The following is a 25,103-nucleotide window of genomic DNA, read 5'->3' as shown; positions in this document are numbered from 1 at the left end:
TACAGTAATCAGTGCATTTTTATAACACTGATCATTGTATAAATGCCAGTGGTCCCAAAAAGGTGTCAAATGTGTCCGATCTGTCCGCCGCAATGTCAGAGTCCTGCTAAAAAAAACACTGATCACCGCCATTTCTAGTTTAAAAAAAAATTATACTAAAAATGCCATAAATATATCTCCTATTTTGTAGACCCTATAACTTTTGCGCAAACCAATCAATATATGCTTATTGCAATTTTTTTTAACCAAAAATAAGTAGAAGAATACGTATTGGCAGAAACTGATGAAGAAATTTTTTTTTTTACATTTTTGGCGGGATATTTATTATAGCAAAAATTTTTTTTTTTTTTTTCAAAATTGTCGGTCTTTTTTTGTTTTTAGCGCAAAAAAAAACAAACGCAGAGGTGATCAAATACCACCAAAAGAAAGGTCTATTTGTGGGAAAAAAAAGGACCTCAATTTTGTTTGGGTGCAACGTCGCACGACCGCGCAATTGTCAGTTAAAGCAACGCAGTGCCGAATAGCAAAAAATGGCCCCGGTCATTAAGGGGGAAAATCTGCCCGGGCTGAAGTGGTTAAATAAATATTAAGGCTTTTAACCCAACAAATTGTCTTGTATCTTGTGATTGAGCACCTATGAAGTCCCTTATCCCTTCTATTTTTGAAATTTCCAAAAAATTGGGATGTTGGTGTCATGTTTTTTTTATGTCCCTGGTCATGTCCACATAACTCTTTGTAGTCGGTACCAGTGTGCAAAAGTGTATTTGGTTTGAAAGAATAAATTATCTCTAATGTGTCGATGTTGCCGCATTATGTAAAACTATTAGAATAGCTTCTTACATTTTAGAATGAGGTGCTTTAAGACTGTCCATAATTTTTAAAGGGCGCCTTGACTTGAAAGGTTGAGAAACACTGTTGTAGAGAACATCCAGATCATCACTGGTCGTTTTTGGTTCAGAATAATGTATAGCCAATGAATTTAGAAATAAGGTGATTACAGTTGTATCAAGTTTGATATTTATTATCCGTAATTCTGTCATTTAATCTCCCAGAAATATGGAATAATAAGAAGAGAGGAGAGCAGACAATCCCTGAACAGCCCCAATGGTAGTGCAAGTATGAGAGAGCCTTCTAGATCCATATCCCACCACCATGTAGATAACCTCCACCTTCTCAATGGAATCTATAAAGTCATCAGGCTATTGAAAGATCACCGTCCAACCAAACTTTTTCAAATTTCTTTGGACACCCTCTGCTCAGTCTTGTTGCTTTATAGAACGCAATCACTTTATTGACAAGCTTCTTCCAGTACGACAGTGAAGGCGTCATGGGTTTTGTCCAGTAGAGGATCAGTGCCTTGCGTGGGTAAAACAATAAGCTAAGCAAGGTACGCTGGGCTCTAATAGGTGCCCAGCCCTCCACCAAGCCAAGTAAGCATGTTGCCACCTTCAAGGGCGCTGGTATAGACGCCATTTCCGTTATACAACATCAGACCAGACCTCCCTGGCCACCTGGCAATGCCAAAACACATAGCTAAATCTAGCTGGGGATTGTGAGGAATGTCAACATTCAGCGGACACACACGGGTAGGTTTTAGATATCTTTGCTGAGTATAATATATTCTGTGCAGGAATTTAAATTGAATCAAGCGATCTCTAGCGGATACTAAGTGAGTGAAAGGAACGCTCCACATATCATCCCACTCCTCTCCACCCAATTCTGGGACCTTCTCCACCCACTGCTCCCTACAGTTGTCAAAATCAGAAGATTTAAAAGATATTTGAAATGGAAGATATGAGTAGAATGCAAATGTACCCGTAACTGGAAATTGTTGAAGATTCTGTAGTGAAAAGAGCTGAGGGGTGGTCGGTGGGATATGTTCACTGGGATTTCCTTATTTCAAATGATTAATGATTGCTGAAAATTAATTTATTTTATTTTTGTTATGAGACAAAGTTGCATCCCAAGGTATGGCTCCCCTCCCCCATCCTGGAGCAATTATACATACATAAATCAACATAAAACATGAACTAGAAGAATGCAACACAATATATACTACTATATATACTGGAACTTGACTGGCCTGCACAACTCTGTGTCCTGACCTCAACCCGATAGAACACCTTTGGGATGAATTAGAGCGGAGACTGCGAGCCAGGCCTTCTCGACCAACATCAGTGCCTGACCTCACAAATGGGTTTCTGGAAGAATGGTCAAACATTCCCATAGACACACTCCTAAACCTTGTGGACAGCCTTCCCAGAAGAGTGGAAGCTGTTATAGCTTCAAAGGGTGGGCCAACTCAATATTGAACCCTACGGACTAATGCCGCGTACACACGATCGGATTTTCCGGGAACAAGTGATAGATGTGAGCTTGTTTATGTCTATGCTCCATCGAACGTTTGTTGTCGGACTTTCCTCCAACAAATGTTGGCTAGCAGGTTCTCAAATTTTCTGCCAACAAATTTTTGTTGTCGGACTTTCCGATCGTGTGTACACAAGTCCGTTGTCGCACAAATGTCCGCACATGCTCGGAATCAAGGATGAGCCGGAAGCCCTCGTTCTTGTAAAACTAGCGTTCGTAATGGAGATATCACATGACTATTGAACTTCCTTCTTATCGGCTCGCCGTATGTCTTGTACGTCACTACGTTCGTAATTGTTGGTAAAAAATTTGTGTGACCATGTGTATGCAAGACAAGTTGGAGCCAACAACCTTCAGAAAAAATTCCACGGTTTTGTTGTTGGAAAGTCCGATCGTGTGTACGGGGCATAAGACTGGGATGCCATTAAAGTTCATTTGTGTAAAGGCAGGTGACCCAATACTTTTGGTAATATAGAGTATATATACACTGTATATGTATACACACAACATGAGAAAAAAAATGTTTTTAATAAAATTGGTTTCAATTTAACCCCATTATTTACCATAATTTGCCCTAAATGACAGCTTCTTCTCCTTTTTCCCTCAACTATTATTTCCCTACTGATTTTTATTTTTTGCTATTTTTCTAACTATTAATATTTAAACTTTTTAAACTTCGACAGCAGCTGCACAGACAGTGAGATGTTCATCTTTGTGGTGGCATGCATAGCTTCCTGACCCTTCTCACATCCTGCTGCTGGCCCTATAGAGTCAATGCTACACAAAAGTCAAAGCAGATTTCAGAGATGTGAACAAAATTTCACACTTCTTCTGCAGTTACACCTCGCCTGGTTCATTTGGCATACAGCCTAACCCAACGCTCGCAATGTCTGCCCTTAAAAAAGGCCTAATTTATAACCTGGGCAATCTCATCAACAAAAATTTGAACGTCGTCCAAACCTCGGTTCTCGCTCTGCTCCTTTTGTTTTTGGAACAAATTATGGACATGGAGTTTGTGTGCCACGAGAACGATCATGGACTGGCTATTGGGTACAGTTTGGTATTTCTCCTTGTACCCGCTTTAATTGTGTTGGTTGTGGCGTGCTATTTTAGCTCCTCAGAGATGTGCTGTAAGGGGAAAGAAAAGAATACAAAAAATGGACAAGGTGGGCAAGAAGAGGTGCCTTTGAGAGGGGAAGGAGATGTGATAAACCAACAAGATTCTCCGAGTTGTTTTTACACTGGTTGGAAAACTTGTTGGAAGGACTACAAAGCTGTTCTCTTTTGGGTCGTAATTGTATTGACAGACGGAAGATACATGGATTGCCTGGTGAATTCGGCGTCTGCAATACGCACAAACTGCACAGTGCCTCTACCGAAGTGCCCGAAGCCCAGTTTTATCGCTGTATTTGTCGAGATATCTCAGGTAAAATGTCTCACCTCTTACTTTTACCACTTTTATTCTTCTTACACAATACAAGACAAAGGAACATAAAAACTCCTCTAATCACTTTATCTAAAATGTACTACAAATGATAAATACAATGTTGCAAAGTCCACAATCTTTCCTTGCAATTGTGTTTCATTCACCACCCAAAGAATATCCTTGGATTCATCACCTTCAGCTAGGCAAATTATCCACAGCACTACACACGTTCTCAAATCCACATCACATGCGCTCCAGGTGTACATCAAAATGCACAGAGCCAGGTAAGGCAGGAGATCTCATCCCACTTCTTCATGGTACCTACCTTGAGTGCAAGGACAAGCATGGGATTTATCACTAATGGAGCTCAAAGGTGGCCAGAGCTTTCATGTTGTGGTGGAACGCTATCTGGACGATAGTCTTTCCATACTTGCATCTTGTTTATCTTATTACTATATGTTTTGTTGATAAAGTATTACACTATTGCAGTGGCCTTGAAACTGTGGCCCGTGGGCCGGATGCAGCCCTTTCCTTGCCTTATCCAGGCCTTGGGGCTCTGTTCCCCCCACTGATATGAGAACCTATTCCTTTGACTAACACCAGCAATTAGGCATGATTATACCCATTGAAACCAACAATGGGACATCCCTTTAGAACAGTGGTCTCCTATCTACAGTTCAGGGGCCAAATGTGGCCCTTGGCTTGCCTTTATTTGGCCCCTGGGGCAATATTCCTTACACTGATACAAATCACTTTCCTCTCACTGACACCAATGATGGGGCACGTTTCCTCCCACTGACACCAATGATGGGGCACAATTCCCCCCCACTGACACCCAGGGCCGATCCTGGGCAGGTGCCAGGAAGAAATACACTTTCATGAATAAAAAAAAACCACTCAAGTTAGCCCAATTTTTTTGCATAATGTGAAAGATGATATTATGCTGAGTAAATAGATACCCAACATCTCATGCTTTAAAACTGCGCACACTCGTGGAATGGAGACAAACTACGGTACTTAACCTCTTGTTGCCCGCGCTATAGCCGAAAGACGTCTTCAGCGCGGGCCTAAATTGCCGAGAGGGCGTCCATGTACGTGCGGGGCGTGCACGGTGCGCTCTGTGATCAGTGAGTCCATGAGACTCGGCTCATCACAGATCGGAGTAAGGGGCGGATCCCGGCCCCTTACCACGTGATCAGCTTTCAGCCAATGACAGCTGATCATGTGATGTAAACAGAAGCAGGTAATTGGCCTTTTTTTCCCTTCATGCTGACAGCGTGAGGAGAAAAAAAAAGCCGATTATCGTCTTGTGTAAACGGGACATCGGTCCCGACACACTCCAGACCCACTGCTGATAGGCAGTGCCCACCAGTGCCACCTACCAGTGCTCATCAGTGCTGCCAATCAGTGCCACCCTATCAGTGCTGCCTATCGGTGTCACCTACCAGTACCTATTGACGTGGAGATTTCGCTATACGCTATACGTAATAAATCTCACCTGCGCTAATACGCACCCTTTCAGCCACTTGGTATAATGCATCTTACTATGTTACTCGTCACTTCACCAGCTGTAGTAATAGATAGAGTCTCGCACAAATTGTACGTTAACCATTTAAGCAGTTTACTGAAAGACTTGTTTGACACAATAGACACAGTGGTAACTCAAATATAAAGAATGAAAGTAAACAAAAATCAATGTGTAATTGAAACCCAGAACTCAACGGTCACCTGGAGAGTATATGCAGACAGGCAAGGAGTGGGACTACTGTCCAATATGATAAAGAACTTATATTGAACACTTTCCCACTCCAACCTCAGAGCACACATGCACACCAAATTGGCAGCGAAGTATTAAGTACAATGCAGCGGTGCAATACAATACATATATCTATATCATGTACTCAAGGGCTCCCCTTAGATTTCAATACACTGTCCACTCTGCAAACCGAAGTTGTGCTGCTTTATAGAAAATGACAAAATCTCTTGTCTTCCTTCTCTTCAGCTATCTCAAGGTATTAGACTGCAGTATTTGTAAATCCAGGTAAGAAACAAGTAGGTAGCAAATTATAGTAGAAATGGCATGCTGGCAACCGAGTGCGTGCACATGTAGGACACCTGTAGAACTTCTTCCTTGATGAGGGATGCAACTCAGCATTAACTTTGCAGTACAGGGAAGGGAAACCCTGAAGTTCCACTATACACAGTCTATGGATAAATGAGATCACTTCTGAGATCCCACCAACAGTCTGGAAATAATTCAAACAGCCACAGTGCACTATATCGATCTGGGCAAGTGCCCACTCACCACATCAGGCCCAGATGCTTGCAAGACTCCTTTCCTGGTATCTCAGTCACGGTCCAAGCTGGCGCCGTCACACCGCACCGCTCCTTCGGATAGCCGGCGACTGTAAGAGCAGATGGCTTCAGATGCTCTGAAGCGCAGACCGATCCTCCTGCTCGATCAGGAGGGCCGTCCTCAAGGATCCCTCTAGGGTGGGCGATCCGCTCTCTGCTGTAGGCCACAGGCTCTCCCAGTGCTGGGCACATGCACACAGCCCTCCTGCTGTGTGTTGAATGGCGTCGGGAGAGAGAAAAAATGTGCCACGCCTGTCCCTTTTATTTGCTTATCCAGCAGGCTGTTCTGTGGCTTGGCCTTGTGGGTAAGTGAATTGGGCATTGTGGGTAAGTAGTTCCCAGATTAAATTAAACATGAGTCACTTGAACACGGAACTACATTTCCCTTAATGCTTTGCAGTGCTGTTTCTAGAGTTGTAAGAAAAATCCCAACAGTATTAACATCAAAAGGACACTAGAGGGAGCCAAACTGTTACTTAAAGAACATCACATTGCTTAGCATGATAACTGGGTCAAAACCCCTGCGCTGCATTTATAACAAACTTTGAAAACTTTTTTTTTTTTATTTTCTGTCATTTTTTGTTTGTTTAGCAAAAAATTAAAAACCCAGTGGTGATTAAATATCACCAAAACAAAACTCTATTTGTGTGAAAAAAAAAGATAAAAATTTCATATGGTTACAGTGTTGCATGACCGCACAATTGTCATTCAAAGCACGACAGCGAAAATCTGAAAATTGGCCTGGGGAGGAAGGGTGTTTAAGTGGCTAGTATGTAAGTAATATATATATGCACTGTATATGTATACACACAACATGAGAAAAAAAATGTTTTTAATAAAATTGGTTTAAATTTAACCCCATTATTTACCATAATTTGCCCTAAATGACAGCTTCTTCTCCTTTTCCCCTCAACTATTATTTTCCTACTGATTTTTATTTTTTGCTATTTTTCTAACTATTAATATTTAAACTTTTTAAACTTCGACAGCAGCTGCACAGACAGTGAGATATTCATGTTTGTGGTGGCATGCATAGCTTCCTGACCCTTCTCACATCCTGCTGCTGGCCCTATAGAGTCAATGCTACACAAAAGTCAAAGCAGATTTCAGAGATGTGAACAAAATTTCACACTTCTTCTGCAGTTACACCTCGCCTGGTTCATTTGGCATACAGCTTAACCCAACGCTCGCAATGTTTGCCCTTAAAAAAGGCCTAATTTATAACCTGGGCATTCTCATCAACAAAAATTTGAACGTCGTCCAAACCTCGGTTCTCGCTCTGCTCCTTTTGTTTTTGGAAAAAATTATGGACATGGAGTTTGTGTGCCACGAGAACGATCATGGACTGGCTATTGGGTACAGTTTGGTATTTCTCCTTGTACCCGCTTTAATTGTGTTGGTTGTGGCGTGCTATTTTAGCTCCTCAGAGATGTGCTGTAAGGGGAAAGAAAAGAATACAAAAAATGGACAAGGTGGGCAAGAAGAGGTGCCTTTGAGGAGGAGAGGAGATGTGATAAACCAACAAGATTCTCCGAGTTGTTTTTACACTGGTTGGAAAACTTGTTGGAAGGACTATAAAGCTGTTCTCTTTTGGGTCGTAATTGTATTGACAGACGGAAGATACATGGATTGTCTGATGAATTCGGCGTCTGCAATACACACAAACTGCACAGTGCCTCTACCGAAGTGCCCGAAGCCCGGTTTTATCGTTGTATTTGTCGAGATATCTCAGGTAAAATGTCTCACCTCTTACTTTTACCACTTTTATTCTTCTTACACAATACAAGGCAAAGGAACATAAAAACTCCTCTAATCACTTTATCTAAAATGTACTACAAATGATAAATACAATGTTGCAAAGTCCACAATCTTTCCTTGCAATTGTGTTTCATTCACCACCCAAAGAATATCCTTGGATTCACCACCTTCAGCTAGGCAAATTATCCACAGCACTACACACGTTCTCAAATCCACATCACATGCGCTCCAGGTGTACATCAAAATGCACAGAGCCAGGTAAGGCAGGAGATCTCATCTCACTTCTACATGGTACCTACCTTGAGTGCAAGGACAAGCATGGGATTTATCACTAATGGAGCTCAAAGGTGGCCAGAGCTTTCATGTTGTGGTGGAACACTATCTGGACGATAGTCTTTCCATACTTGCAACTTGTTTATCTTATTACTATATGTTTTGTTGATAAAGAATTACACTATTGCAGTGGCCTTGAAACTGTGGCCCGTGGGCCGGATGCAGCCCTTTCCTTGCCTTATCCAGGCCTTGGGGCTCTGTTCCTCCCACTGATATGAGAACCTATTCCTTTGAATAACACCAGCAATTAGGCATGATTATACCCATTGAAACCAACAATGGGACATCCCTTTAGAACAGTGGTCTCCAATCTACAGTTCAAATGTGGCCCTTTGCTTGCCTTTATTTGGCCCCTGGGGCAATATTCCTTACACTGATACAAATCACTTTCCTCTCACTGACACCAATCATGGGGCACGTTTCCTCCCACTGACACCAATGATGAGGCACAATTCCCCCCCACTGACACCAATGATGAGGCACAATTCCCCCCACTGACACCCAGGGCCGATCCTGGGCGGGTGCACGCTGTACACCGCACCCAGGCACTGCAGAGGTGTTGGAGCCGAAGTGCCAGAATGCTCCCCTCCCTGATATGCATAACGGCCGGCGGCCAGAGGAAGTCGGGTCAGGGCAGGGGCGCCAAAGCTCAAGTGGCACTCACTTATGTAGCGAAGGCCACTATGTCACCCGCGATCCCGCTCCTCCTTTTGGTCGGGCTCACACTAATCCACTGGCAGTGGAGTGAGAGCCATCCTGTCAGGTCCTGCGGGGGATTTCCCACTCCCTCTCCTCCGAACACTGCAGCATGTGCGAGATCCGCTTGCAGAACCCGGCCGCCCACTCTGTTCCCTCCGCTGCTTCCTCATTGGTAGGGGGAGGGAGCCCATCAGCCAGGCCTCAAGCAGCTGCAAAGCATCATGGGACATGTAGTCCCTATCGCCCGCGGCCCAGTAGCAATCCCTGGGGGCAGAAACTCCCCAGCCTGCCCACAGGAGGACGGATGAGAGGCTGCGGGGGAGGGAACTGTCACTCCATGAGGCGAGAGGACAGAGCAGAGATAATGTATGTTTTTTTGGTGAATGTGTTTTTTTTTTTTTATTAAACACTATGAAGATTTCTCTCTTCCTTCTCATGGTTTCATGCTTGGAGCTGATATTATTAACCCCTTCATGCCTAAACCTTTTTTTGACATTTGTTGTTTACAAAGTTAAAATCAGTATTTTTGCTAGAAAATGACTTAGAACTCACAAACATTTTATATATATATATATATATATATATATATATATATATATATATATATATATATATAAATATTTTTTAGCAGAGACTCTAGAGAATAAAATGGCGATTGTTGCAATATTTTATGTCACACTGTATTTGCACAGCGGTTTTTCCAATGCAATTTTTTTGGAAGAAATACACTTTCATGAATACAAAAAAAAAACAGTTATGCCCCGTACACACGGTCGGACTTTGTTCGGACATTCCGACAACAAAATCCTAGGATTTTTTCAGACGGATGTTGGCTCAAACTTGTCTTGCATACACACGGTCACACAAAGTTGTTGGAAAATCCGATCGTTCTGAATGCGGTGACGTAAAACACGTACGTCGGGACTATAAAAGTGGCAGTGGCCAATAGCTTTCATCTCTTTATTTATTCTGAGCATGCGTGGCACTTTGTCCGTCGGATTTGTGTACACACAATCAGAATTTCTGACAACGGATTTTGTTGTCGGAAAATTTTATATCCTGCTCTCAAACTTTGTGTGTCGGAAAATCCGATGGAAAATGTGTGATTGAGCCCACACACGGTCGGAATTTCCGACAACAAGGTCCTATCACACATTTTCCGTTGGAAAATCCGACCGTGTGTACGGGGCATTAGCCCAATTTTTTTGTATAATCTGAAAGATGATATTATGCTGAGTAAATAGATACCCAACATCTCATGCTTTAAAATTGCGCACACTCGTGGAATGGAGACAAACTACGGTACTTAACCTCTTGTCGCCTGCGGTATAGCCGAAAGACGTCTACAGCGTCGGGCCTAAATTGCCGAGAGGGCGTCCATGTATGCGCAGGGCGTGCACGGTGCGCTCTGTGATCAGTGAGTCCATGAGACTCGGCTCATCACAGATCGGAGTAAGGGGCGAATCCTGGCCCCTTACCACGTGATCAGCTTTCAGCCAATGACAGCTGATCATGTGATGTAAACAGAAGCAGATAATTGGCCTGTTTTGCCCCTCATGCTGACAGTGTGAGGAGAAAAAAAAAGCCGATTATCGTCTTGTGTAAACGGGACATCGGTCCCGACACACTCCAGACCCACTGCTGATAGGCAGTGCCCACCAGTGCCACCTATCAGTGCTCATCAGTGCTGCCAATCAGTGCCCCCCTATCAGTGCTGCCTATCATTGTCACCTACCAGTACCTATTGACGTGGAGATTTCGCTATACGCTATACGTAATAAATCTCACCTGCGCTAATACGCGCCCTTTCAGCTACTTGGTATAATGCATCTTACTATGTCCCTGTTTCCCGTATCATCCCAAGTAACAGAGACATGACCACCATCTTACATCCTCAGCTCCACAGCTGGACCAACTGCCCTGATCCTCCAAGCAATCTTTATTCATATAAACAATAGAGCCTGATGGTTTCACATTTGACCAATCAAGCACAGGCATTCCTTCAAACAGGAGGGGTTATACAACAACCAATGAACAATGACTAGGGGTGTCTTATGGGCGTGTCTGGGCAGGGGCAGTGTGTATTTCCCGTCCCCTGTCTCTGTAAGCCATCATCTTCAGCTAGACAAAGGAAGCCGCATGGCTGGTCTTGAAATCATGGACGCTGTCCGACCATAACGCACCCAAAGGGTCCCATTTTTACTGTTGGTGTGAATCCTTATTCTGCATTGTTCAGAGAACAATGCATACCCGGGATTATACTACCATCCCTGTGTAAGGGGAGCTTATTGCAGGGGCACACCATGCCCCCCCCAATGTGTTGAACAGGCACACAGGGGTGACACGAGCGTACATCCTCTAAATCGATAAATTCTTTGCAGAGCGAACACATCCCCCCCCAGACGATCGTTCTGTGCAGTGTCCCTTCGCTGGCGGACAAATCCCGACTCTGCAAACACTTCTCTACATCCTCAAGGAGCTTTTCACTACCAAACAGATCTCAACCAGCGTCAGTCTGCCCCAGTCAGCTCTTTAGAGTGGGCTGCGGGAGAACTAACACTGGGAGACACTGTGACAACACATATTAAATACATCTTCAAAAAATTTCCATCAGTGCAGCCTCATCCATCACATCAATGAAGGAGAAGAATTACCTGTCTGCAAAATTTTGTGTAGCACTCACCCCCGAAGGAGCTGCTGATAATTGTTTTTGGGCCTGCACTCTGCCTCTCAACCCCAGAAATGGACTTAACCCCTCCTTGGCACAACTGTATAGTAATGTTAAGTGTAAGACCCAATAGTAAAGAGAAACACAGTAATGACACACTGTACTGTATATTTACCGTCACCTTGGTACTTGTCACTTCACCAGCTGTAGTAATAGATAGAGTCTCGCACAAATTGTACGTTAACCACAGGGGCGGACTGACAACTCATGGGGCCCCCGGGCAATAGGAGACCATGGGGCCCCCCCTGTGTCCCTTACCACACTCCCCACATTACATACATTGGTCTCTACCCCCTTTAGCTGCAGAGGCAGCAGCTGAGGATGTACACATGCTGCGGCAGGAATTATACCCCCTGTTGCTTTTGGTGGGTGATCGTGACCCAATCAAGTAAATAGGGCTACTCTGCAAACACCCAGCAACCATGTGTAATGCACGCAGTAGCAGCATGCTAGTGTGGGATCCAAGGGCTTAAAGCAGGTTATGTGATGAGGCAATACAACACCTCCTTATAGCCTGCTTTAGCCGCTTGGTCGCTGTACTGCATAAGGTTGCACAACCTTTGCAGAGCAAGCCCCATGCCAAGCGTGACAGGGTGTATAATTTCTGCTGAGGCTGCAACATGTGTACACCCCTGGACCCCTAGGATGGAAGCAGAGAGGGATCCCTGGGATGGAAGCAGAGAGGGGCAAAGGCTGCGGACATGATATGGGAGGTGGACAGAGGCTGCGGACATACTGCAGGTGGACAGAGGTTACGGACATACTACAGGAGGTGGACAGAGGCTGTGGACATACTGCAGGTGGACAGAGGCTGCGGACATACTGCAGGTGGACAGAGGCTGTGGACATACTGCAGGTGGACAGAGGCTGCGGACATACTGCAGGAGGTGGACAGAGGCTGTGGACATACTGCAGGTGGACAGAGGCTGCGGACATACTGCAGGTGGACAGAGGCTGCGGACATACTGCAGGAGGTGGACAGAGGCTGCGGACATACTGCAGGTGGACAGAGGCTGCGGACATACTGCAGGTAGACAGAGGTTGCGGACATACTGCAGGAGGTGGACAGAGGCTGCGGACATACTGCACTAGGTGGACAGAGGCTGCGGACATACTGCAGGTGGACAGAGGTTGCGGACATACTGCAGGAGGTAGACAGAGGCTGCGGACATACTGCAGGAGGTGGACAGAGGTTGCGGACATACTGCAGGTGGACAGAGGTTGCAGACATACTGCAAGTGGACAGAGGTTGCGGACATACTGCAAGTGGACAGAGGCTGCAGACATACTGCAGGTGGACAGAGGTTGAGGACATACTGCAGGAGGTGGACAGAGGTTGTGGACATACTGCAGGAGGAGGACAGAGGCTGCGGACATACTGCCGGAGACGGACAGAGGCTGCGGACATACTGCCGGAAGTGGACAGAGGTTGCGGACATACTGCAGGAGGTGGACAGAGGTTGCGGACATACTGCAGGAGGTGGACAGAGGTTGTGGACATACTGCAAGTGGACAGAGGCTGCGGACATACTGCAGGAGGTGGACAGAGGTTGTGGACATACTGCAAGTGGACAGAGGCTGCGGACATACTGCAGGAGGTGGACAGAGGTTGCGGACATACTGCAGGTGGACAGAGGTTGCAGACATACTGCAGGAGGTGGACAGAGGTTGCGGACATACTGCAGGAGGTGGACAGAGGCTGCATACATACTGCCGGAAATGGACAGAGGCTGCGGACATACTGCAGGAGGTGGACAGAGGCTGCGGACATACTGCAAGTGGACAGAGGTTGCGGACATACTGCAAGTTGACAGAGGCTGCGGACATACTGCAGGTGGACAGAGGTTGCGGACATACTGCAGGAGGTGGACAGAGATTGCGGACATACTGCAAGTGGACAGAGGCTGCGGACATACTGCAAGTGGACAGAGGTTGCAGACATACTGCAGGAGGTGGACAGAGGCTGCGGACATACTGAAAGTGGACAGAGGCTGCGGACATACTGCAAGTGGACAGAGGCTGCGGACATACTGCAAGTGGACAGAGGAGCAGACATATTGCATGTGGACAGAGGTTGCAGACATACTGCAAGTGGACAGAGGTTGCAGACATACTTCAGGAGGTGGACAGAGGTTGCGGACATGATAGTGTCCTCCTCACCCCCTCACAGTAGCCTCCTCCTCTGTCCCCCATTATATTACTTCTCCACATCATCAGTGCTGTGTCCTCCTCCTGGGCCACTTTCACCTCTCCACAGATCAGGGCAGCACTGTGCTGCCCTGACCTGTGGAGAGGTGAAATGGGCACAGGAGGAGGACACAGCACTGATGATGTGGAGAAGTAATATGATGGTGGACAGAACACATCAGTCTCTGTCCCTCCCCTGCATGCCACAGCTTCACCCTCTACCGCCTCCGGGCTCCCAGCGATGTCCCCCGTTCTCACTCCCCACAGTTTTACTCTCCTCCTCCTCCTCAGTCCTCACCCCTGCTCGGCTTCTCTGTCTCTGTCTCCTCTGCCACATAATGTGTCCCGAGCGTCTATTTGAAAATGGCGCCGGTAGGCGCCATTACGTTACTGCGCATGCGCCGCCCGGCCAAGCGCGGACGAGCTTTCACGAGCCCGTCCGGCTTCGGAGCGGCACATGCGCAGTTCCATGGTTGGCTCGCGGCCATCTTTTTTACGGGCACCGATGCCCATAACGGAGTTACGGTCAGCCCCAAAAAGGGGTTAAATCTACGGGCGTTTGGCAACACTGTGGGGCCCCCTGCTGGACACCGGGCCCTCGGTCGGCGCCCGAGTGACCTAATGGTCAGTCCGCCCCTGGTTAACCATTTAAGCAGTTTACTGAAAGACTTGTTTGACACAATAGACACAGTGGTAACTCAAATATAAAGAATGAAAGTAAACAACAATCAATGTGTAATTGAAACCCAGAACTCAACGGTCACCTGGAGAGTTTATGCAGACAGGCAAGGAGTGGGACTACTGTCCAATATGATAAAGCACTTATATTGAACACTTTTCCACTCCAACCTCAGAGCACACATGCACACTAAATTGGCAGCGAAGTATTAAGTACAATGCAGCAGTGCAATACAATACATATATCTATATCATGTACTCAAGGGCTCCCCCTAGGCTGCAATACACTGTCCACTCTGCAAACCGAAGTTGTGCTGCTTTATAGAAAATGACAAAGTCTCTTGTCTTCTTCCTCTTCTTCCTCTTCAGGTAGCTGACTGCAGTATTTGTAAATCCAGCTAAGAAACAAGTAGGTAGCAAATTATAGTAGAAATGGCATGCTGGCAACCGAGTGCGTGCACATGTAGGACACCTGTAGAACTTCTTCCTTGATGAGGGATGCAACTCAGCATTAACTTTGCAGTACAGGGAAGGGAAACCCTGAAGTTCCACTATACACAGTCTATGGATAAATGAGATCACTTCTGAGATCCCACCAACAGTCTGGAACTAATTCAAACAGCCACAGTGCACTATATCGATCTGGGCAAGTGCCCACTCACCACATCAGGCCCAAATGCTTGCAAGACTCCTTTCCTGGTATCTCAGTCCCGATTCAAGCTGGCGCCGTCACACCGCACGGCTCCTTCGGATAGCCTGCGACTGTAAAAGCAGATGGCTTCAGATGCTCTGAAGCGCAGACCGATCCTCCTGCTCGATCAGGAGGGCCGTCCACAAGGATCCCTCTAGGGCGTGCGATCCGCTCTCTGCTGTAGGCCACAGGCTCTCCCAGCCCTGGGCACACGCACACAGCCCTCCTGCTGTGTTTTGAATGGCGTCGGGAGAGAGAAAAAATGTGCCACGCCTGTCCCTTTTATTTTCTTATCCAGCAGGCTGTTCTGTGGCTTGGCCTTGTGGATAAGTGAATTGGGCATTGTGGTTTAGTAGTTCCCAGACTGAATTAAACACGAGTCACTTGAACATTGAACTACACTTCCCTTAATGCTTTGCGGTGCTGTTTCTAGAGTTGTAAGAAAAATCCTAACAGTATTAACATCAAAAGGACACTAGAGGGAGCCAAACTCTTACTTAAAGAACATCACATTACTTAGCATGATAACTGGGTCAAAACCCCTGCACTACATTTATAAAAAAAACTTTGAAAACTTTTTTTTTTTTTTTAATTTTCTGTCTTTTTTTGTTTGTTTAGCAAAAGATTAAAAACCCAGTGGTGATTAAATATCACCAAAAGAAAGCTCTATTTGTGTGAAAAAAATGATAAAAATTTCATATGGTTACAGTGTTGCATGACCGCACAATTGTCATTCAAAGTGCGACAACGAAAATCTGAAAATTGGCCTGGGGAGGAAGGGGGTTTAAGTGGCCAGTAAGTAAGTGAAAATTAAAAATCTCCTATCTCCAAAAAATTTTAAAGGTTCCATGTTTGGAGTTACAGAGTCTTGTGCTAGAATTATTGCTCTCACTCTAATGATCGCGGCGATACCTCACATGTGTGGTTTGAACACTGTTTACATTTGCGGGGGAGACTTACGTATGCGTTCGCTTCGGTGCATGAACCTGGAGGGATAGGGCGCTTTAAAAAAAAATTTCTTATTATTTATTTTATTTTTTATTTTATTTTTTACACTGTCCCTTAATTTGTTTTTTGATCACTTTTATTGCTGTCACAAGGAATCTAAACATCCCTTGTGACAGTAATAGGCGGTGACGGGTCCTCTTTATGGAGGGATCTATAAGACCACAAATCCCTCCTTTGCACTTAAAAGCATTCAAAACGCCAAGTTTGGCTGCTTTAAATACTCAAAAAACAAAAGGGAAGGCTAAAATTCTCCTATCTCAGCGCTATGTAATCATAGGTGTAGCACTAACCCCCGAAGGAGCTGCTGAGTTATTTGGGCCTGTACTCTGCTTTATACCCCCTTGAATGTCTCAGTCCCTCTGACACAGCTGTGGTGTAATAGTGTGCAGTTAGAATGAAATCACAAAGGCAAGTTCACAATACTCAATATAATATACCTGTTTGTAGTTACCTTACCCTCCTCTTGGCTGGTGATGAAGAGTAAAACAACACTTACACAGTTGTACTTAAATAATAACCGTATTTACTGTTGTTGTATTAGAAGGAATAAAATACAATGGTTGTACTGTCAGACCAACATAGTCTGACAGACAACTAAACTTTCCAAAGGTACAATACAGGTGTATAATGACTGAAATAATATATGAGTGGTGTAACAAAGTAAATAGGATACCGTCAGAATGAGTGTATCTCCCTCTAAGCACTGTCCTTTTTCCTGAGCGCTTAAAGCTGTACTTAATCAAATGTTAACCTGATTAAGTACAATACAACACTAGAGAGCTCCCTCCTATAATATCACACCGCCCTGATATAGTAAAATAACCCAAGACCTTATGTGTTACTGAACAGTCCTTCTTTATCTTCTTTTCTTCTGCTACCAAACAAGGTAATTTTGTAATCCAAGGGTTAATGATTCCTCATCAAAGTATGTTGATATATAAAGCAAAGTCCTGATGCAGCAGAGCTATAACTAACTTTGATGCAGTGCCTTAATGTTGAATCCTCTTGACTTTGCTTGTGGGACTACAGGTCCCAGCAACTCTGTCTTGTGTAAACTGATGTATGAAAGTGCGTCAAGAAACTTGTGGGCAACAGCCCTCTCACCCAACCAGGACAATGCTGTCAGGAGACTCCGCTCTGGTGTGCTGGGTTCTTCCTCCGCAGTATCTCAGTTCGTTCGCTGTGGCCACACCGCTATGCTGTACTACTTCACAGACGATCAGGAGTCCTCGGTTACCTCCTTCAAGGGTCTCTGGAACGATCACACTGCTGCTCCAGCACGCAGTGATGTAAGGCCGGATCAAAGACTGCTCACAGACGACCAGGAGTTCTCGGTTTCCTCCTTCAAGGGTCTCTGGATCGATCACACTGCTGCTCCAGCACGCAGTGATGTAAGGCCGGATCAAAGACTGCTCACAGACGACCAGGAGTTCTCGGTTTCCTCCTTCAAGGGTCTCTGGATCGATCACACTGCTGCTCTAGCATGCTGTGATGTAAGGCAGAATTGCTGGCTGCTGTTCCGCTCTGCACAGGGTAGGCCGCAACTCTGTGGAACACACACACCCACAGAGCCCTGCTGGCAGGCCACGCGTCCCAGGAACAAGAGACCTAAGATGGCCGCTCCCAGCCTTTTTATAGGCTTCCCACAATGCAGTTCTGTTCCCTGAGGATTGTGGGAATCACTATGCATTGTGGGCAGGTCAAGTTAATGTCCAGATATAAACAAACAAAAAACTTCCAGGTCAACTTGAAAAGCAAAAAGAAAATAAAGATTCAGTCCTTTTGTACTTTGGCCGCTAGATGGTGCCAGAGGATAAGATATAACACTAACATTGAGTTACATCAAAAATGTGTCCCCTCTACATAGGTATATGACACGAAACAGAGATTGAAATCTATTAGATACCAGTTGTCAACATTGATATCAGTTGTCACAAATTGAGATGTCTCTCAGCAGCCACTTAACATAAAACAAGCATATATAGGCAGATGTGTAGATAATCACTCTAAAAAGGAAACAATAAAACATCAAAGTGGCCCTTTTCTCAGTCAGAAGCTATGACTGATGAGTGTGAAGTGTCTCTGTTTTAAGTACAAGAAGAAGAACTTGAGCAAAGACAAATGTGACGGAAATTAACATAGGGTCTCCAACTGGATACATAGAGTGTGTGTAGCAGATTGGATGAGTGCACCATTCACCATACGTTATGTCACCTCGTGCTGCACACAACCCCGCATGGGGTTCCAACTCACCAGAGCCCGGGGTTTAATAGGCCTTTAAACAGCTTCATCAATCCGGTCGCTCCTAGGGTCCTCAAGGGTGAGTGATTACAACCACCAGCAGCATCCACATATAGGAAAGAGACTCCACATAGTCCAATATCGTTTTGATAATTTATTTAAAAAACAAATCAAGTAAAATAAACAGATCTCTTGGCGCAGTGCCGTTCCAATGTTATCTCTGTAGCTCTCCAATCTCTCTCCAGGAGAGATAAAAAGGGCATTTTATATACATCTATACAGATCACACCAAAATGAGGGACAAATGAGGAGGAAAGAGGGACAGAGGGACATTACTCCACATCAGGGACAGTCCCTCCAAATCCGGGACAGTTGGGAGCTATGGTTAATCAGCCAAGTGATGCTGCTGTTTGTTGTCAAAAAAGGGGACCCATGGAATGTCCTTCGCCTCCCAGCCATATATAAATATAAAACAACTCTAAAAAGCCACATTTATGAAAAATGGAGCCGTGGCCATAGAAACATTTGTAAAGGGGAGGAGTTAGTAAGATGACCATGCCCATGTGAGGGCACCAGAAATATTTCTGCACCCAGGCGTCTGTGACCCTAGGACCGATCCTGGACCGCATTGTTGTGTTTTGTATGTGTAGCGGTCACATTTTTTATATATAAATTAATGTATGTTATAGTTTAGCATCTGGCGCCATCTAGTGACGAGGATTGCATCTTTATTTTTCATCGTTCAAGAAGTTAACATGGAAGTGTTTGTTTGTTTACATTGGACATCAACTTGACCTACCCATGATGCCCATGAACATCAGGAGAACAGAACTGCATTGTGGGAAGATTATAAAAGGGCTCGGCGTGGCCATCTTAGCTCTCTTGGAAACGCATGGCCAGCCTGGGAGGATCTGTGTGAGGTCTCCAGTGCAGTACCTCCATGGAAGAGCGATCCGAGCAGTGATACTGTGACACACCAGAGAGCTGGGCTGACGGTGGGGCAAGACTGGAAAGGAGCCAGAGGAGCCCGTCGGAGCCATCTGAGAGTGTCGGAGCATCTCGTTGTGTGGAGCGGAGCAGCGCAGAGGTGTCGGCCAGCCGGAGACAGGACCCTGTACACCAGAGCAGAACTTTCTGACAACACTGTCCTGGTTGGGTGAGAGGGCTGTTGCCCAAAAAGTTTCCTTGATGCACTTTTACACATTCATCTGTACAATACAGAGTTGCTGGGATCCATAGTCCCACAAGCAAAGTCAAGAGGATTAGACTGAGCTAAAACTAGGCCCCGGGCCTGTGTCTCATTGAGGATTTGGTTCTGTGTCATTGGCATCAGAGATAGCTGCAGTACTGCTTTATCATAACTCTGATTTAATATCCAGCTTTCTTTTATCGAGAGTCATTATCCATTGGATTACAAATTCACTTTATTCATAGCTAGCAGAAGAAAGAAGAAAAGAAGGACTGTCTAATAAAACACAAGGCTTTGTGTTTCATTGCCATATTAAGTGTTATGCCGCGTACACACGGTCGGACTTTTCGACTGGACTTGTCCAACGGACGCCGTACAATCCGATCGTGTGTGGGCTTCAGCGGACCTTCAGCGGACTTTTCCAGTCGCAAATCTGACGGACTTTAGATTTGGAACATGCTTCAAATCTTTACGTCGTAACTCCGCCGGACCCAGAAATCCGCTCGTCTGTATGCTAGTCCGACAGACAAAAACCCACGCTAGGGCAGCTATTGGCTACTGGCTATCAACTTCCTTATTTTAGTCCGGTGTACGTCATCACGTACAAATCCGTCGGACTTCGGTGTGATCGTGTGTAGGCAAGTCCGTTCATTAGAAAGTCTGTTGAAAGTCTGTCGGACAAGCTGTCGGACTTTTGTAGCTGAAAAGTCTGACCGTGTGTACGCAGCATTACAGTGATATCAGATAATGGGAGCTCCCTAAATATTGTACTATATTTTATTAATTCAGCATTTGATTTCCTTATAGTTACAAAGCATGCAAAGGATAGGACAGTGCTCATAGTAAAATCAGTTCACTCTGCCATTTATCCTACTTTTCTTAGCACATTACTAGCAAGTTAATTCAAACACTTTCCATCTGTATAATATCTTTGTAAGCTGAAGTCAGTTGACTGTCAGATTACGTTGGTCTGACAGTACAACTATTGTAGTGTTTTACTTTAAAGCAAATACAGTAAACAAAGTTCTTGTTTAAGTAGAATTGTGTGAGTGTTATTTTCCTTTGCATTATCAACCAAGTGGAGACCAAAGGTAAAGATAAAAAGGTATATTACATTGTATATTGTGAAATTGTCTTTAGAGTCTTTACTGCACACTAGGGATGAGCTTCGTGTTCGAGTCAAACCCATGTTCGACTCGAACATCGGCTGTTCGATCGTTCGCCGAATTGCGAACGATATGGGCCGTTCGCGCCAAATTCGTGTGGCGCGTCACGGCCCATAATTCACTGCGGCATCGCAGTGCATTGCTTGCTGATGATTGGCCAAGCATGCACTATGACCCGCATGCTTGGCCAATCACAGCGCCGCCTTAACAGAGAGCCATAATTGGCCAAAGCCAAGGAGGCTTTGGCCAATTATGGCTCAGGGGATTTAGTACACGCCCCACACTATATAAGGCCGCCTGCACGGCGGCCCTGTGTAGTGTGTGTTCCGGCGTTCAGAGATAGAGAGAGAGAGAGAGAGAGACAGTGTCATTTCATTTGAGTTAGCTAGATTAGGCAGAACAGTCAGTCAGTTAGCTGCACTTAAAGTGTATTGTGTATATATATGCATCCCAGGTGTTGCATATATATATATATATATACACTGTATTCAGTTTAGCTAGGTCCGTTCCTGTTATCTTCTAGACTATTTACATTTAGTGCAGTGAGTCCTGCTCACAGTGTTCTGCTAAACCTACAAGTAAGTGGGGTGCGTCCACCTCACAGTGTTCAGCTAAACCTACAAGCTAGTGTGGTGCGTCCTGCTCACAGTGTTCAGCTAGATCCGTTTCTGTTATCTTCTTACTGACAGGCAGGCTTGTCTTGTTACAGTAAATACAGCTACCTGAAGAAAATTGCTGGTGTTCTTTTGATCCTATTAGTACCACAGTCAGGCAGCTAGACTATTTACAGTTAGTGCAGTGCGTCCTGCTCACAGTGTTCTGCTAAACCTACAAGTTAGTGGGGTGCGTGCTGCTCACAGTGTTCAGCAAAACCTACAAGTTAGTGGGGTGCGTCCACCTCACAGTGTTCAGCTAAACCTACAAGCTAGTGGGGTGCGTCCTGCTCACAGTGTTCAGCTAGATCCGTTCCTGTTATCTTCTTACTGACAGGCAGGCTTGTCTTGTTACAGTATTTTAAATAAAATTGCTGGTGTTCTTTTGATCCTATTAGTACCACAGTCAGGCAGCTAGACTATTTACAGTTAGTGCAGTGCGTCTTGCTCACAGTGTTCTGCTAAACCTACAAGTTAGTGGGGTGCGTCCACCTCACAGTGTTCAGCTAAAGCTACCTGTAGAAGGTTGGTGGTGTTCTCATACTACAGGCAGGCAGTTGATTTTGCTAGCTGCAGTATCAGTACATATATATATATATATATATATATATATATATATCCCAGCTTAGTGCAGCTACAGGCCATTAGTATGTCTGGAAGGCCAAGAAGGAGAGGCAGACAGTCACAAGCCAATAAGAGAGGGCAAGCAGGCTCTGTGTCTAGTGCTGGTCGTGGAGACGGTGCATCCTCATCAGCACGTGGCCATGGGACACGCTTGGCCTTTTTTTCGGCAGCTGGCCATGTTGAGCCGCAACATGCGGAAGACTTGGTCGAGTGGATGACCAAGCCGTCCTCATCCTCCTCATCCTCTCTCACCCATGCCCAGGGTACTTTGTCTGGCAAAGCAGCGGCCTCTTCCCTCGGCTCAATGTCATCAGTGACTCCTTCCCTAGCCCCACCATGTCCTCCTGAGGAGTCCCTCGAACTGTTTGACCATAGTGTTGGGTACATGCTCCAGGAGGATGCCCAGCGTTTGGAAGGCTCTGATGATGATACTGAGCTCGATGAAGGCAGTAACACGAGCACGGACAGAGGGGGTGCCCAAGAAGGACAGCAATCTGGCAGTCATGCTCCCCCTGCTGTAGCATACTGCCAGGTTTGCTCCAGTGATGAGGAGGGAGGGGATTATGAGGTCACTGACTCAACGTGGGTGCCTGATAGGAGAGAAGAGGAGGAGGAGGAGGAGGAGGCGGCACATCACCAACGAGGCAGGATGCCCTCCAGGGGCCAGCCTAAGGGCAGCACATTGACTGCATCACACCCCAAAGCTCCACATGTGCAGGGCGCTGCAGTCTCTGCGTGTTATTCAAAAAGTTCTTTGGTGTGGGCCTTTTTTGAGACGAGTGCATCAGATCGCACCGCTGCTATTTGCAACATATGTCTCAAGCGTATCTCGCGTGGCCAAAACATCTCCCGCTTGGGTACCACATGCTTGACCAGACATATGTTGACCTGCCATGCAGTTCGTTGGCAAGCGTATCTAAAAGACCCACACCAAAGAACAAAGAGGACCTCTGCTTGCTCCTCATCAGCTGAGATTTCCAACCCCACTAGACCTTCAGTCCTCTCTGAGACCTGCACTGAGAGGAATGAAGGTGTAGAATTAGGTGTGTCACAGCCACGTACTTGTGGGCAATCTGATTTTGGTACACCGACGTCAGATTGTACCAGGCAAATTTCCCTGCCCCAGCTGCTGCACCGCCGAAAGAAGTTTGCTCCCCGCCATCCACATGCCCAGCGGTTGAATGCTAGCTTGGCAAAATTGCTAGCACTTCAACTGCTGCCTTTTCAGTTGGTAGACTCTGCCCCCTTCCGTGAGTTTGTGGAATGTGCAGTTCCTCAGTGGCAGGTACCCAAACGCCACTTTTTCTCACGGAAGGCGATTCCGGCTCTCTACCAGCATGTGGAAGGCAATGTCCATGCCTCGCTGGACAGGGCGGTCAGCGGTAAGGTGCATATTACCGCTGACTCATGGTCCAGCAGGCATGAACAGGGACGTTACCTAAGTTTCACGGCGCATTGGGTGACTCTGCTGGCAGCTGGGAAGGATGCAGGACAAGGTGCAGTAGTGTTGGAGGTTGTTCCACCACCACTCCTCCAAAATGCTAATGATTGTGACACACCTCTCTCCTCCACCCCCTCCTCTTCTTCTTCCTCCATGGCCTCTTCCTCGGAACCAGCGGTGCTCCGTAGTCGTTCAAGGGGCTACGCAAGTACGCAGGCCAAAAGATGCCATGCGGTGCTTGAGCTGGTGTGCTTGGGGGACAGGAGCCACACTGGGGCAGAGGTTCTGTCAGCTCTGCAGGGGCAGGTTCAGAGGTGGTTGACGCCACACCAACTTAAGGCAGGAATGGTGGTTTGCGACAATGGCACCAACCTCCTCTCTGCCCTCCGACAGGGACAAATGACCCATGTGCCCTGTTTGGCTCACGTCCTTAACTTGGTGGTGCAGCGGTTCTTGGGCAGGTACCCGGGCTTACAGGATGTCCTGAGGCAGGCCAGGAAAGTCTGTGTGCATTTCCGCCGGTCATATAATGCCAGTGCTCGGCTGACGAACCTCCAAAAGGAGTTTAACCTGCCCAAGAACCGCCTAATCTGTGACATGCCCACCAGGTGGAACTCAACGTTGGCCATGCTGCAGCGGCTGCACACGCAGCAGAGGGCCATCAATGAGTACCTGTGCGACTATGGCACCAGGACAGGGTCAGGGGAGCTTGGTTTTTTTTCCCCACGCCAGTGGGCCATGATCAGGGATGCATGCACTGTCCTGTCACCATTTGAGGAGGCCACGAGGATGGTGAGCAGTGACAGTGCATGCATCAGTGACACTGTCCCCCTTGTCCACCTGTTGGAGCACACGCTGCGTGGAATAATGGATTGGGCACTTGAGGCAGAACAGAGGCAGGAAGAGGAGGACTTCCTTAGCTCTCAAGGCCCCCTTTATCCAGACAGTGTTCCTGCGTGCCCGCCGATCACACAGGAAGAGGACGAGGAGGAAGAGGAGGAGGAGGAGGAGGAAGATTGTGTCAGTATGGAGGTGGAGCCTGGCACTCAGCATCAGCAGCAGTCTTTAAGGGATCAGTCCCAAGAAACACATGGACTTGTACGTGGCTGGGAGGAGGTGGCTGCGGACCATGTCGTCCTTAGTGACCCAGAGGACTCCGGACCGAATGCCTCAGCAAACCTACGCTGCATGGCCTCCCTGATCCTGCAAAGCCTGCGTAAGGATCCTCGTATTCGTGGTATCAAGGAGAAGGACCAATACTGGCTGGCAACCCTCCTTGATCCACGTTACAAGGGTAAGGTTGCGGACCTTATCTTGCCATCGCAGAGGGAGCAGAGGATGAAACATCTTCGGGAGGCCTTGCAGAAAGGTCTGTGCAACGCGTTCCCAGAGACTGGGAGGTTACAAACTCCTGTTTCTGGACAACGTGTTGCTGAGGCTTCGGTCAGTCAAAGAAGGAGCGGTGAAGAAGGTGGCCGTCTGACCGATGCGTTCAGACAATTTTTTGGTCCGCAGCCCCAAGGTATGATTGGTTCCAGCAACCATCGCCAGCGTCTGTT

At 46.3% G+C, this 25,103-nt stretch overlaps 1 protein-coding gene across 2 annotated transcripts in view; it reads left to right on the top strand.

Annotated features, from left to right (window-relative positions):
* The first annotated feature begins 3,163 nt into the window (after positions 1-3,163).
* LOC141102654 (uncharacterized) overlaps positions 3,164-25,103 on the top strand; it is a 29,033-nt gene continuing 7,093 nt past the window's right edge. The window contains exon 1 of one of the 2 annotated variants that reach the window (XM_073591563.1): positions 3,164-3,793. In XM_073591563.1, the coding sequence (XP_073447664.1) occupies positions 3,254-3,793 (540 nt within the window). In that variant the 5' untranslated portion in view covers positions 3,164-3,253. Of the gene's footprint in view, positions 3,794-7,235; positions 7,881-25,103 lie in introns of those variants that run through there. The other variant, XM_073591564.1, reaches the window with a different exon arrangement.

Source organism: Aquarana catesbeiana, linkage group LG07 (genome assembly GCF_042186555.1).
Source record: "Aquarana catesbeiana isolate 2022-GZ linkage group LG07, ASM4218655v1, whole genome shotgun sequence".
NCBI classification, from domain to species: domain Eukaryota; kingdom Metazoa; phylum Chordata; class Amphibia; order Anura; family Ranidae; genus Aquarana; species Aquarana catesbeiana.
This window is presented reverse-complemented; position numbering and strand designations above follow the sequence as displayed.